The sequence below is a fragment of the Peromyscus californicus genome, unplaced genomic scaffold (genome assembly GCF_007827085.1).
Source record: "Peromyscus californicus insignis strain IS unplaced genomic scaffold, ASM782708v3 Scaffold_16__1_contigs__length_79575227, whole genome shotgun sequence".
In the NCBI taxonomy this organism is placed as follows: Eukaryota; Metazoa; Chordata; class Mammalia; order Rodentia; family Cricetidae; genus Peromyscus; species Peromyscus californicus.
Window position 1 is genome coordinate 42,400,858 of NW_026294458.1, and position 15,421 is coordinate 42,416,278.

The 15,421-nt window shown below is 43.2% G+C and overlaps 1 protein-coding gene across 1 annotated transcript in view; it reads right to left on the reverse strand.

The window, feature by feature from the left end:
- Positions 1-11,369, reverse strand: part of Crybg3 (crystallin beta-gamma domain containing 3) — a 112,010-nt gene extending 100,641 nt beyond the window's left edge. Inside the window, exon 1 of the mRNA XM_052740942.1 lies at positions 11,094-11,369. Coding sequence (XP_052596902.1) covers positions 11,094-11,242 — 149 coding nt within the window. The 5' untranslated portion in view covers positions 11,243-11,369. The remainder of the gene's footprint in view (positions 1-11,093) is intronic.
- Between the last annotated feature and the right edge of the window lie 4,052 nt (positions 11,370-15,421).

Sequence of the window (15,421 nt, forward strand, 5' to 3'; positions counted from 1 at the left end):
AAAGGCAGAGTTTACACTTCACCTAACCAGTTGCCTGTATTGAGACATAAAATGCAAAATATTCTGTTGTGGAAGGAAGGCTGGCAATTACAAGAGAGAAAATTATGCTTGGTCGCTATTAGGGTTTCTACTGTTGTGAATATACACCATGACCACAGCAACTTTTTTTTTTTTTTTTGAGACAGGGTTTCTCTGTATCTTTGGCTGTCCTGGAACCCGCTCTGTAGACCAGGCCAGCCTTGAACTCACAGAGATCTGCCTGCCTCTGCCTCCTGAGCACTGGTATTAAAGGTGTGTACCACCACTGCCCAGTAACCATGGCAACTCTTACAAAGGAAAACATTTAATTGTGGTGTCTCACTCACAGTTCAGAGGTTTTGTCTATTATCATCACGGTGGGAAGCATGGCAGCATGCAGGTAGACATGGTGCTCGAGAAGGAGCTGAGAGTTCTAACATCTCTTGACTCACAGGCAACAAGGAGTGGTCTGTCTCACTGGGCGTGGCTTGAGTGTATATATAAGACCTCCAAGCCTGCCTCCACAGTGACACACTTCCTCCAGCAAGACTACACCTACTCCAACAAGGCCACACTTCCTAGTAGTGCCATTCCCTTTGAGGGCCCTTTTCTTTCAAACCACCACAACCAACAAAACCACCAATATTTTGGGAGCCACCTGGGAGTTCTAGCCACCACCATCAATCTTCTCTTTGTTCCAACAGTTTCAGAGAAATTGTCACTGAACACCTAATGTCTATCTTTTGTTTTGGTTTTTTTGTTTTGTTTTGTTTTTTGAGACAGGGTTCCTTTGTGTATCTTTGGCTATCCTGGAATTAGCTCTGTAGACCAGGCTGGCCTTGAACTCAGATCTACCTGCCTCTGTCTCCCAGTGCTGGGATTAAAAGCAGTAAGCAGAGATCTGGACTGTTTAATCTTTCAGCAACTGTGGCCAGTGGAAAGAGGGGAGATTATGAAGTTCAGTGCATAATAAAAAGCTCAAGAGCAGAGACACACACACAGAGTTTTCTGTACAGTTTTGAGAAAGCACATTTAATTGTGTCCTTTTGAAAAACACTAAAATAACCATGAAGGAGTAAATAAAAGGAAATCAGTTACTAGATAAAATGAGCAAGGGGTACCACAGTCGAGAGTCTGGAAGAGTAGCCAGACAGAACTATTTAGGGCGGGTAAAACTACAGTGTAAATGGCTGCAAAAGCAGTTGTCATTTTGGCATAGCCTAAGAATTCCAGAAAAATACCAGTGACTTAGAGGGCAGAAGTAAGGGAAGAAACTAACCAGACTGAAAATGTTAACTCGCATCTAACATCCAGATGTTAACCCAACTAACAACCAGAATTACAGCCATTTGGTAGGAAATTACGGGGAAAAAAATTAAAGTCTTCAAGGTCTGGGATCCAAGTACAAGGGGCCACAGAAAGGGGAGTTTTAGAAAAACCCTTCAACCCAGAAGGCAAAACTCTCCAAAGGAAAAGAACACAGCAACTGCCCATCAAAATGAAAGGGACCCTATGTAAAATCTACTCTTCCCCTCTGTACTGTATTAAAAGATTAGACGTTTCTCAAAATTTACAAAGGGAAAAAAATTAGTCACTTATATAAAAAGGCCTCCTAATGAGATTGCTAGAAAAATTCCAAACAGCAACAGAATTAAAGTGAATGGAGAATACCTTCAGAATCCGTAGGGGCAAAAAAAAATTCAGAAATGTCAAAACTAAAAATGTATCTCATGTCTACTATTCCTTATTGGACATAATCCTGCATAACTAGGGATTTAACCAAGGAAAACATGAAATTCAAAACACGGAGGGTGCACGTTCAAATAGGGGGAGGAAGGAGATGTGGGGGGAGGGGGACGACACACACAGACATGAACTGGGCAATGTAATTTTATAATATGGAAAGAAAACAGAACATTTTGTAAGCATGCTTGGGCATCCTAGAAGTTAACAGTGAGGAAAAAACAAAACAAAAAAACAAAAAATGAAGCAGTTTGTTCCAGGAAGAACAAAAGGTCACACAAAGGAACGGAATCATAGTATCATAATATCATAATACAGGGCTTAGCTAAACAAAGTCAATTTACACAGTAATAAAAATCTCAAGACTCATTTTTTATTTAATCCCGTCAAATCATAGTAACTGTTTGAATAAGTAAAGGAACCGGAGAGGGTGTAAAATAAGTACTCATCTACCATAATCAGAAGCTAATAGATACTACCTAAAATGAGTAAGTAATAATAAAGCATTATTTAGACACTGATACAGAAATATTGAAACAGATTACGTGTAATTAAAGCAATTTCCTCTTTAAAAAAAAAAAATCTCAAGATTAGGTTCACGTGGAGGTCCACAGAGGTTTCCTAGTAAGATCTGAGCTTGCTTTACCCAGCAGAGCTGCATTAAGAGATGGCTTGACTATGTGCGTGGTTACCAAGTCATTGGAAGGGTCTGCACTTGGCTGAGCTGAGGGGAGGTCTTTTGCTCCACCCCTTGGCATTCCTATAAAAAGCCCTTTAGAAGAGACAATAGAGGCTGGTGGATGTGTTGATCCAGGCCCTCCTGAGGCTATCCTGTGTTTCTGTCTGTCTTCTCTCCCCTCCATCTTTCTATCTAAATATTTCTCATCCCTCTGTCCTCAAGAGTACCCTGGGGAAAAAGTGGGAGCTGATCTCCCACAGGTTCACACTTCTTGATTGTTTTTACAGCCCTCTGCCTTTCACCGTGGTACTTATTTTTAAGAGAGGAAGATAGAAGTGTGCCAAGGTGGTGGTGCAAGCCTATAATCGAAGCACCAGGGATGCTAAAGCAGGCAGGTCCTAAGTTCAAGGCCAGTCTGGGCTACGCAGTGAGGTGGAAGCTATGTTGGGCTAAAGAGTGACACCCAGTCTCAGAAAGAAAGAAAAAGGGAGAGGAGTGGTGGGTAAAGGGAGAGCAAAACCTAGGTCATATCTTGCTCACTGCTGGATTCCCACAACACAGGAAACTGCCTGACACAAATGACAACACTCAATTCTTACAGGCTTGGAGATGGACGCTTTCAAGTCATGTGATCCAACAGGGCAGGCGTGCATGGAGGAATTAACTAATGCATTTTTTTGTATGACGTTTCCAGTAAAATATTAGTCTTTCTACTGTATAAAGCACATTCATTTTACGTGCCTATGAGTGTGAAGAGTCTTGGCTGGCATGCTAAAGCTGGGGCCAGGGAGTTAAGAGCCAACTGCCCTGTACTGTAACTCGAGGCCTGGTCACGGTGGATGGCAGATGACCTCTAAATGACTTAAGAGTTTCGTGATTTCATCTACTCATTCCACCCAGTGTTACATGATAGATTAATAATGTGTATGTCTCAATTATAACTTGAGATCATGTCAAAAAACAACAACAACAAAAAAAAATTGTCCTGCAGCATACACACTCCAGCTACTTACACCCTTAGCTGGAATTTTTCTTACTTAAAAAAAAAATACTTACTTAAAAAAAAAAAAATTCTGTTCTTGGATCAGTCATTTCTAGATTTTCTTCTTATGTAGACAAACATTCAGCAGGTCTTACACCAATCTCTTTTCTTTGTATAATAGGTAATGCACACCAGTTTTAAGTGTCAAAAGCTGTACAGGGAACGTCTCCCTGCGCCCTGGGCCTAACTCAGTCTCCACCCACTGAGAGTAAGTGGCCCAGCTCTGCAGCAGCCACTCTGTTCCCGCCTTTCCCGCCTTTCCTTGCTGTGTTTTCTTTTTAAATCTACCTTGGAGAGATTTCCTTAAAGCAAGTTTGGTCACTCTTTCCAACAGGGACACGGTATTAATCTAACAATATTAGATAGATGTCTAACTTATTAACTAACAGGAAGCTACTTTTCATCTTTTGCTATTAAAATAACACTGCGGCCACTAAACTCTCCTAAACATTAACCTGTCACGAACTTTGCATGCGTGATGGAATTCCTACAGGGGGAGCTGCTGAGTCTGTGGGTCTCCAACATCATTAGAAACTCCTGTTTCCCTCCAAAGTGGTGTTACCAATTTACTCCTGTCACAGTTACTTTTAAATCTCAGTGGCAAAACACCTTAAGTGACCAGGGCAACTTAGAAAACACTGAATTGGGCTTACAGTTCCTGAGGGTTAAAGTCCCCACGAGCAGAGCAAAGGGGGGATGACAGGAAGAGCTGACAGCTTACCTGGATAGGCAAGCAGGAGGTAGAGAAAGCCTACTGGAAATGCTGTGGGCTCTTCAAATGCACAGTGACATACTTCCGACAAGGCCATGCCTCCTAACCCTTCTCAACAGTTCCACCAACTGGGGACCAACTATTCAAACATAGGAGCATATGGGGACTCTTCTCATTCAAACTACCACAACCTTCCTTTAAGTAGTACATCACTAAGATCCCGTTTATCCATTTCAAACTCAAGTTTTGCTTATCAAATAAGCAGTATATGCTATCTTCCTATAATTTTAACTTTTATCTATTTGAAGGAGACCGATCTGTGTGTATGTATAAATACACATTAATAATTCATATGGTATATACATTTGCTTTCCTCTCCCAGCTCACAAGACTATAAATTCTTTATTGTACAGAAACTGACCTATTCCACCTGGCGAGATGTCTAGCTGCATTCCATTGTCTTTCATTTTCATTCAGAACCATTTTGCAAGGCCAGTCCTCTCTTACGGCTCTCCCCAAGTTCAGCAGAGAATACTGTCACATGATGTAGGCTTGGATTTAGAAAGCACCACCTGACTTCTGATTCCACCGCTGGTACTGTGAGACATTTGATTAGCCAAGAACCCTATCCAATCCTTCAATCCTTTGTGTGTGCGAGATGAAGTAAAGAAACTTCTCCCAAGGCTGCACAGAGGATTACAAGAAAAAAAAATATTATATCTGTTTAAAGCCGCAAGCACAGGACTCTCATAAGAGGTTTCATTTTCATTAGTTTCATTTTGTCATCACTAATCTGCCAGGAGCAAAAAGGACAAAAAAAAAAAAAAAAAAAAAATCAAAACCCTAGGTGGCTAAGCAGACTGCTATTTCTGTGTTTTGAGACACTTCCCTGAAATACTTCCAGAAGCTAAATACTGAGAGAGTCCTGATGGAGTTGTTCCAGCACTTAACTAGTAACACCCACCTGCTAAACACTGGGGTGAATGATTTCTAGCTACAAACCTTCAGCAGGTCCTCTGCAGCGTCAAACTATTCGGTGCACAGATCACTACCCACTTGGAACTCTGAGTCTTCAAGGAATGCACTTTTCTGGCTCCACCTAGGCATAAATTCTTGCTGAGGCCGCAGAGTCGAGGAGGAACAAGAGGAACAGAGAGAAAGCACTACTGTCTGCCTCTGGCTAGAGCCAGGATCACATCTCCCACACGCTTCTGAGTTAACAATACCAATCAAAACATACTCAGGGAGATGTTGCTGTGAGAGCTGAGGCCCAATTAAAATGTTTATCCAATATATGACATTAAGGAAGAATGTGGGCCAATGGGATGGCTCAGCCGGGAAAGGCAAATGCTGTCAAGCCTGACAACTGAGTTCAATCCTAGGGACTTCACGGTGGGAGACAAAAACAGAGTCCTGCAACTTTTAACTTCTACACACATGTATATATATATATATATACATATATATATATATACACACATACATACATATATGCAGACACACACATATATACACACATACATATACACACACACACACACACACACCACACAAACACAAATAAGTGAAATATATTTTTCTAAACAGGAAAATGATTTGAGCCAAACGAATCATCCACGCCAAAACCATATTTAGTTTATACTGAGGTCAGCTTTGCTCCAGTCATCTTTACATGCCCACTATGCAGCATCATATTGGGAATATATGCACAAGGCAACCACATCAGCTTGGAGAGTTAACAGACTCGAAATAACTATAATTTCTTCAATTTTACCTCACGGTCGCTCTCTTTTCACTGGAGCCCCGAGTTGAATTTGTATCAACCTACACCTTCCTGCCAGCACTGTGTATTCAGCATTTCTAACATAGCTGAGCTTCCCCTTACTTCATTAGAACTTTGAGTAGGAAATGGAATACTTTGTTGAGAGATTATTTTCTGCTTTACAAATCGTCATTATTCTTTCTAGGTATTTTCCACTGATGAATAAAAATGCTAAAAACATCTCTGGCTCAATAAAGGCCGGAGTTCTGATTACAATTCCAGGACAGTTAGATTGCATAACTGAATCCTTTCCCAAGGATCCCTACACCAAGAATTCACAAATGAGCAATCCCACAGGCATCCTCTGAGAACCCACGGGGGAATAAAATCCCACTTACAAAAGGTAGAGTCTCAAAACTGTAAAACAGCTTCCCATTTCTTCTCTGCTGCCAAGAGTAAGTTCCATGCTCCAAGTTACCCTGGCAGACCAAGAAGCTACACACCTCTGAGGGCTTCTAGAATTTGCTAGGCATTTTTACTACTTCAAGTATGAATTGCTGGCTTGGCACAGGCATGTCCTTATTCATCTCAGCTTAACCAAAAGGCCAATAGCTCTCAGCCTGGTCATCAGAATACTTTTTCTTTTCTTCTCATTTTTTTTTTTTGAAACAATCCTATCTCTTGCTCTACAGCCCATTAGCTTCCTGGCCTCTGTCATTCAACACCTTCAGCTGTGATGACAGGTACCAACACCTTCCAACTACTTTTTACAAACCCACTTGGTGAATAAAATATTACCGATGGCTGAAAATCACTATATGACCTCTTTAATGCTCTAACGGACAGCACAGATCCACTCTTTATCTGTGTTTGGGAAAGACGACACCAAGATAAGACACAACTCCTGACCTTGAGTTTAGGGAGCCTGTCTTACCCTCTTCTATCACTGAAACTCTTAACAGTTCACTGAAAGTCAAAGTCATAGTGCCCACTCTGAAACAAAGGGCTTCTCTATTCAAGTGTGTATTTTGTTTCTGAGGTCGGGTCTCTCACATGATAGTTCAGAATGATCTAGAACTCATTATGTAACTCAGACTTGAATTTGAAGCAGTCCTCCTGCCTCAGCCTCTGGAATGGCAGGACTACAGGAATGATCCAACATATCCAGCTCCCCCGCCCCACACCTCCGAAACAGGGTTTCTCTGTGTAGCTCTGGCTGTCCTGGAACTCACTCTGTAGACAAGGCTGGCCTCAAAGTCACAGAGATCCTCCTGCCTCTGCCTCCCTGAGTGCTAGAATTAAAGGCATGTGCCACAACCATCCAGCTTATAACATATGTTGAAAAGTATGATCTTGATGGGTGGAAGAGGAAATGGTGTTTAATGAACCAGATCAATGAAGTCGGAGACCTAAATTCAACCCTTACCCTTGAGTCTTACTCCCCTGTGATCACACTTACATCCTTCTCCACTGCGAGTGTTGCTGCTCCCTCCCATTCACCTCCCTGGAGGTGTTCTGAGTTAGCCAAGTGACCAGAGATGCTACTTACCGGCAACTGGTAGGTGGAAATCATGGACATCAGATATCCTGCAATGGACAGGAGCGTCCAGTTTAAAGAACTATTACACCCCAAATCCAAATAGAATCTGCCACCCAGCACTGCCCCATCCTCGGTATCTTCAAAACTGTAAGAGGTTTCTAAGTGCAGCACCCCCTTTTAGCCTGTGGGTACAGTGTAAATGAGACACTCAAGCCGAAGTTCTCTGCCCAGGGCAGTAGGTACACAAACAGTCCTTGAGAAATGTTCTTCGCACCGAAGGAGCTCCCTTGGTCTTACAGGTATTGCAGGGAACCCAGAAACAGGTTCATCGCGCGCTGCAGCAAGGGAGAAGCTTGTGCAATCACTTTCACAAAGCAGGCAAAATAAGAAGGCAGGTGTCCCCTGCAAAGTGTCACATGTCGACCCTATCCATTGAACAGAGCCATTTAAAAAAAAAAACAATCCAAAACGCCCAGGAAGAGCCAACCATTCTCTCTAGAGACCTAATGGCTCAACTCCAACCTCATTTTCTGGATACCTCTCTCTCTCTCTCTGTCTTATCAACGTACATCTCCTAACAGACTGTAAATTCCTGCAGGCTTCTTAGACCATCTGCCACAGTTGTTCCTATTTCTCCCATCCTCCCAAGTTCTCTACCAACAGAAACATCCACCGTTCACAGAAGGCCATTTAAAGTCGCCTATGCCCCCCTAAAGCTCCCACTGGACTCCTCTATCTCTTCTAAGGAGTCTGGTCTTACGCCTCAATCAACTGAGCTGAACGATACAATGACGACTGTCAAAATGAGGCACATTGAAATCTAGGAGGTTTATTATTTTTTTTTTAATTTTTTTGAAATAGGGTTTCTCTGTATAGCTTTGGCTATCCTAGAGCTTGTTCTCTAGATCAGGCTGGCCTTGAACTCAGAGATCTGCCTACTTCTGCCAACCGAGTGCTGGGATTAAAGATATGTACCACCACCACCCAGCCAAATCTGCCAGTTCTTGAAAGTTTCCTGTGAAAACTTTTATTTGGAGTTTTCATTTCTACATAACCTGGGCTGGCATAAGCTGACTTCCGGGATCTGGTCGACTAACACATTAGTTTAAATACTCCACAAAAGGTGATCCTTCACCTTCTTTGATTGCTCAAGGTTTAATGAGAACACAGTAGCAGCAAACTCAATAAATAAATGATGTGTTCACACCAGGGTGAAGCCCTAGCAGCACATGGCACACAGTGAAAACAAAGGATGTCTTAGGCTCCAAACAGGGAAATAGTAAAGAACTATGACAGCCTGTAGGACATTATCGTAGAGACCTGACTACCTCTGAAGACCCTGTGTTTATCCCAATGTATCCCACTGGCCTTTGTTCTCATTGGTAGCAAACATCTGTGGACGGAGATGATGTCATAAACTTGCCTTTCATTAGTCTCATTAATACTTATGTTTCACTTTAATTCTGTCCTTAAGAAGCTGCTAAGGGGGTTCTGTTCTTAAGAAGTGTGCATCCTGTTTTGTATTTGGCCATGAGTAAGCTGAGTAATAAAACACTCCTAAGCCAACACAATGAGTTCAGGCAGGAGAGGAGCCTATGCAAGGAAAGCCTGAGAAAAACCATTTCATCCCAAGACAGGTATAAAAAAGGCACACGATAATAGGTCATGTACACAAAGGGGGCTCAGTGTTGTGGGCAAAGGTGAAAAATAGTTTAAGTTAGAGCAGCTCTCTTTAAAACTTTTTTTTAAACAATGAGATAGGTTGTGATCATTCAAGTTTGTCCAAAGTTGTGCCAAATATCACTTCCCAAATCTTAAACTGCTAAGACATGTTACAGGTTGTCACTACTGTTTATGTGGGAGCCCTTTTCTGGATAGCTTTACGTGGCTACCTACTACTATACCAATCAATATCATATCTACCGGACTAACTCCTCTACCCTAAAACCACTACTACAAAAGATGAACCCAGCTCTCACTAACCCTAAAAGAAACTAAACCACCACAAAGAGAAACAACCAAAATGCCCCTTTCATTTTGAATTGGGATCACAGTGAGAAATCACAATTCTGTTCCCAATCTTGTGAACACCAGGGTTGTTCTATTACTGGGACGGTGGATACTACTGAGTGGCCCCATTTGTTTCATTACACTTTCAATGACAGCTTTGTGTTTCTCGGTATCTGTGAAAAGAAAGATTGAAACCCATAGGAAACAGCTAAACACCCACACCAGGGATTATCTGCAATCCCCCAAACATCTGGCCAGTTCCAAAGAAGATGAGGACAAAATTAGTGCTAGCATAAGCACAATGAGAACTGTGAAAAGCCACAGCCCCTGCCTATGGGGTGGTGAGGACAGTCGATAGGTGACAGAATCTAGCTGCTAGATTCGTCAGCCCCAGGCAGAAAGAGTTCAGAAGGGAGGAGTGCCTGCCTTAAAAGGGCAAATAGGCCAGGGGAGCAGGCAGGATTTCGGGAGCTGGCCTGCCTAACTCCGCTCCACCACTCTCACGTTTCCGACCAGTGCCGAGTCTACACCTTTCATATCACTGAAGATTGTTAGTGACATTACAGCCGTGACAGGAACCACATACCAGGGGAGACTTGTCAGATTTCAAAACTATCACTAAGGACTGTGAAACTTGGAATCTTAAACCAACCAACAACCAGGACAATCGTTATCTGAAACTTCCAAGGAGAATAACCAGTCAATTGTAATTAGCAAAATACGTCTTTCCAAAGAAATGGCCAACAGGTGATTATAATGGAAATGTCTCACCATTAGGAAAACCAAGGAGCACAAAGGACTAACAGCAAATCACAGACCCTAAATAGTAATGGAACCAGAACCGTCAGTTGTTACCGATCCATTTTTTCTTTGAAGTCCATCACCAAGTCTTTAGTGTGAAGTAAATATAGCTCTCTAGAGGGCAACCTTCCAAGGACATGGGTTACAGGTTCTTCTGGTGCAACCGAAGTTGGCCTCGCTTCTCAAAAAAAAAAAAGTTACCTCCTTCAGGGAGGATGAGATTGAAAAATGGGCATTTTAATGAGACGAGGGTTTTTTTTTTGTTGTTGTTTGTTTGTTTTTAAATGTCAATCTTTAAAGTAGCAGGGGTAGAGAAAAAAAAGATTATGGAAAGTGGGCACACACTAATGATTAAACTAAGCCAGCCCCAGCCCTGGTCCCCCGAAGGGGAGCGCTTTAGACAGATGCCCCGAGTGAGAGAGAGATGGGAACGAGGAAGGGCGGCATCATTTAAACCGTAAACAAATCTGGCGACGACTTCAGATTCTGGAGGAAGTCTTGGGAAGCTCTTATCGCAACTCTTTTACGAATCTCTTCGGGAGGGAAAGACTAAAGACGCCAAAGCACTCGCGGAGGGGGGCGGGAGGGAGGCTCCCTCGGCCGCTGCCGAGAGGACCCGGGTGGAGGGGACCGAGCGGCGAGCCCCGATGGCGGCGGGAAAGGAAGCGCGCGCAGGGAACCGGCCGGGAGCAAGAACTCGGTCCGATCTAAGCCACCCAGGGCGGGACCGGAGGAAACCCGACCAGAGGAGGAAGAAGAAGCGAACAGCGCCCCCGCGGCTCCCACCTGGCGGCGCCCCGGCTCGCGCCGGTCGGCTGGCCGGTCCCCGGCTTCTCCTCCTCTTCCTCTTCCTTGTCCCGGGAAGGGTTCCGCGCAGCGAAGAACCGAGAGAAGCTGTGCCAGGGGGCGCTGCCCCTCCTGCGGCCGCCGGACATCTCCCCGTCGCGCGGCCCCGCCGTCCCCGGGCCCCCCGACGAGGCGGTGGCCGGAGCGCGGGTGGCCGCAGCCCTGGCCTGCCGAGTGCAGCCGGAGTCGGCTCGGGCCGCCAGCGCGGCTCCTCCAGCCCGGCCGGCACGAGCGCTCCCCGTGCGGCTCCTCCTCCCCGCCCGCGCCCGCCGGAGCAGCCCGCCCCCCGGGAGGAGCCAGCGACCGCGACCGCCCCGCCGCCGGCAGCCGGCAGGTCCGGGAGGAGCAGCCTAGGGGATGCTAGCCAGGCTTCTGCTTCCCGCCCAAACCACCCCAAGCCCGCAGCCCACTTAGCTTTGTGAACAATTAGCGCAAGTGCTTTGCTTCCTCTCCCAGGTTAGTGCAGTTTTCAAAGAGGGCCATCAGTTAAGGTCTGTGGAAACACCTGGCAAGATGCAGCACCGGCGTGCCCTGCTGCCCTGGAACCAATGTACAGCCATTCTAAAGACAGCTTTAGCCAGCAGGGCCTCCATCTGCCCAGCTGTCAGCAACTTGCTTCTGCTTCAGCTGCCTTAGATGTGGAGTAACTTCCTAACCCAGGTGTGCTTTTAGTTCTCGCCCTTCACCTATGGACTACTCCCAGAATCCCTTTTTCAAAAACGACACTGGTCAAAGGCAAACATGATTCGAATATGACTCAAACTAGAAAATGCTGAAACAAATAGTTTGGTGTTGTGCAGACGTTACTGTAGTCTGCAACCTTGAAGGTCCTTAAGACAAGTTTTAAATGAGTATCGGGCAATAATAGCGTGACTTTATATAGTGTAGCAGTTAGAGCAGAAAGCACGGTGGCACATTCACCCCAGGTGTTTTGTTTTGTCCAAAGCCAAATTCCAGAGGTATGAAATTCAAAAAAGTGGAGGGGCATTTAGTAACCTTAAATGTTATATAGGCAAAAAACAAGTAGCATAATCTCCCTCTGTGGCCGGCTGGAGACGTGAGCAGGTTACACACCTAACTGTAAACCCCAAGTAATTGTAGCATTAGTTAAGGAGCCTCCCAGCTGCCCCTTTGGAGCATTTTAATCCTTCAACTGGATTTGAAATCAGAAGTGTGAGAATGAGAAAAGATTAGGATCAGATAAAATTAGATAGCATAAGAGTTTCCTAGCTAACATTATCTTGGAAGAGAATGTGTATAAAAGAGGTACTACTCAGAAAACCCAGGGGAGATCCGAAGGCGAAAACCTGAAGCAAAACTCATTCCTGTAGCCCCAAGGCCTGGAGAATAATGTCTCCCCCAAGCAATGTTAAATGAATACCAGCTGCCTCTCCCACTTGCCCTGTGATGAAAGCAGTCCCTATACCTCAGTGCCTGCCCAGAGGGTACGGAAGGGGATAAAACTGGCCTGAGATTCTGAAGCAATTTTGATTTTAAACAATCTCAGAATTAGCTGTGATAGGAAAATGCTACAGTAGTCCACATATTAATATTTCTTTATAGCTGATCTCCTGGGTCCATGCAGAAGCATTAGAATCACGATATGAAAAGTCCTTGCTATTGAATTTTCATTTATTTGCCTTCCCAGTATGTACCAGATTTTTAGATGCCTTATAGCCTTACAGTCCAAACTTGTAATAGCAGACTCTTGAATCCTAAATTCTAGGATTTCATTATGAAATCTGTGGGAAAAAAAGTTTCCAATTTTAGAGGTGTAAAAAATCTTAGAGATACTAACTTTGTTGAGTCATTTTACTCACTCTGCTTTCATCTGGACATTTAGTAAGTGGCTGAGGCAGGAGCATTCTTACTGTTAGGCTCATAAAGTTCAAGTTTGAAGGCACTTTACTGGTACAGCCTTTTGTAGTGTGAACAATGTGATTGGATGGTCACATGTTCTTAGATGTCAGTGAAAATAAAAAAAAAAATTAACTGAAGGTGATTGAGACCACAGGACTTTTCCCTCAATCCTATTTCTAGCATTAATAAGTCCTGGAATTCTTGGGCTCGTACAGAGGTCTGATAAATAAAGAGTCCATTAGCTTTGAACGTGTTGGGAAATATTTATGTAGTTTTCAATGGCTCCTCTCCAAAGGATAGTTCGGTTGTTACTTAAATTCCACTTTGTTCATTGTGCAACTCATCAAGATTTACACCCAAGATGGCAGACCACAGGTTCTGTCGAGACATGAATACCTCTGTGGCTTCCTACACTGCAAGTGTGCGGATTGTGAAGGCGAAACAAGACTTGAAATGGGCAGCCAAGCATGCCATATATAGTGTATTTCAGACACCAGCAGACAACACTGCAAGAGACAGAACTGTTTCTAAATATCATAATTTCTGTTATGATAGTAATGGACATGCTCCGTAATGTACACCACAATCACTTCAAACATCGTTTTCTCTATGATGTAAACTATGTCAAATACAACTTTTCTTATTTGTAAGGGCTTAAACCTATGCCAGTACTTCGAGCTGTGTATGTGCACATCAGTGTGTAATGCTGCCTGTTTCATGGTCTTTCTATAAATAATGAGACCAAGTGAACCAATAGAAAGACTGCTCTATTTAGTGCCATTATTTTGTACATCCAGTGACATTAAAATATTTTTATATGAAAGGGTTTCAAAGAATATACTATGAATTAATATAGATATGTCAAGTAGGAAACAGTAAAAATATATTGCTTTTATAGAGTTTGCTGTTTGTAGGGTAGCTAATCTTGTAAAATTATTAATTTGCATCCTACTATGCCCAAATCACTTTATATAAATTTCATTTTCACTTTAAAGGATTTTGCTTTCAAGAGAACCCCCCAGGAGGGAATAGTTGTGATGGAATAGGGAAGGAGTTGGAGGGGAAGGAATGGGGACTGGGCTTGATCAAAGCACATTACATGTGTGTATGAAACCCTTAATCAATAGGAAAAGAGATCCCCACAAAGCTTTAAAAACTGCAGATGCCACAAAACTTAACATGTCTTTTAAGTGCCCAGGATGTGCCAGCCCCATGTACATGTTAGAGACTAAGACAATATGCTTTCCTTCAAAGAACACATCTGATGGGAAAACAGACATGTACAACATAAAAGGAGGGAAATTACTCTATAGGAATATTGGGGGAGGGGTGTTCCAGAAAGTCCACAGGAGGAAGCAACTGACTGCTCTATTCTCTGCCTCCAGTGACTGCATCACTTCCATGAACACACTGACCCAGTGGCCCATATGATCTATGAGAAAGTTTCAAGTTTGTCACCTGTGAGTGGATTGCTATTCCCAAAGCATAAGTACTCTCCTGCTCAAATGCACGAGAATGGACAGGAAGTGCTGATCCTTGAAGCATTTAAATGAGGATGCATGAGGAGGTTAGAAATGCTGAGCCTTTCTGTTGTTCTTGTAGAAATTCGACCAGAGGGAAAAACTACTGAATCTATCTCTCCGAGCACAGTATTTACTGTGCGGCAGGTGGCCCAGGAATATTAAGACAGCTGTCAACATCAAGGAAAGCACCAGCCCATGAAAAAGCAAACAGATGGATTGGGGCACTTCACTGGCTGCCTCTTAGAATAATAGCCGTGCTTGGCCAAATGAAGCAAAGTCAAGCTGCCCAGGGCAGCAAAAAGCTATTACAGATAGAAGCACTCAATTAGGAGAGAGGCGGAGGGATAGCCTCCCCTTGCCTTTGTCTGTATACTCAAGTTTTCATTAAAAGCCACCACAGCAAATAAAATAGGAGAGGTGATGCTAGCGCTTCCCATTCTGTTACACTCTGATTATCACGGTTTGTGGCATGGGGAAATGCCTCGTCTTACTGCTTCAGTGAGAGCAGATGGCAAAATTTTAAAGTAATTGGTCATTCAGACATCTATGGAATACATGATGTTTTATTGTATTGTTCCTGGTTTTTATTTGCAGAGCATGTGGAGAGTGAAATCATTCAAATACAGGATTTAATGGTTAAATAGACGTGTTAGTTTGACCCAAGTTGCATGCATTCTTTTATTCCAGAGATATTATATACAGAAAAAAAGAAATCCTTAAATATTTTGTGACCATTAAGAATTGATATGTACTTTTCAACAGTGTAAAGTTTGCTGATAATTGAAATATTATGTTCTTTCAAGTATATAAGTAGAAGAATATCTTTGGAAAAGTAGATTATAAAGCATATTCCAAAGTAATTGTTCACATCAAGTCAGCTTGATG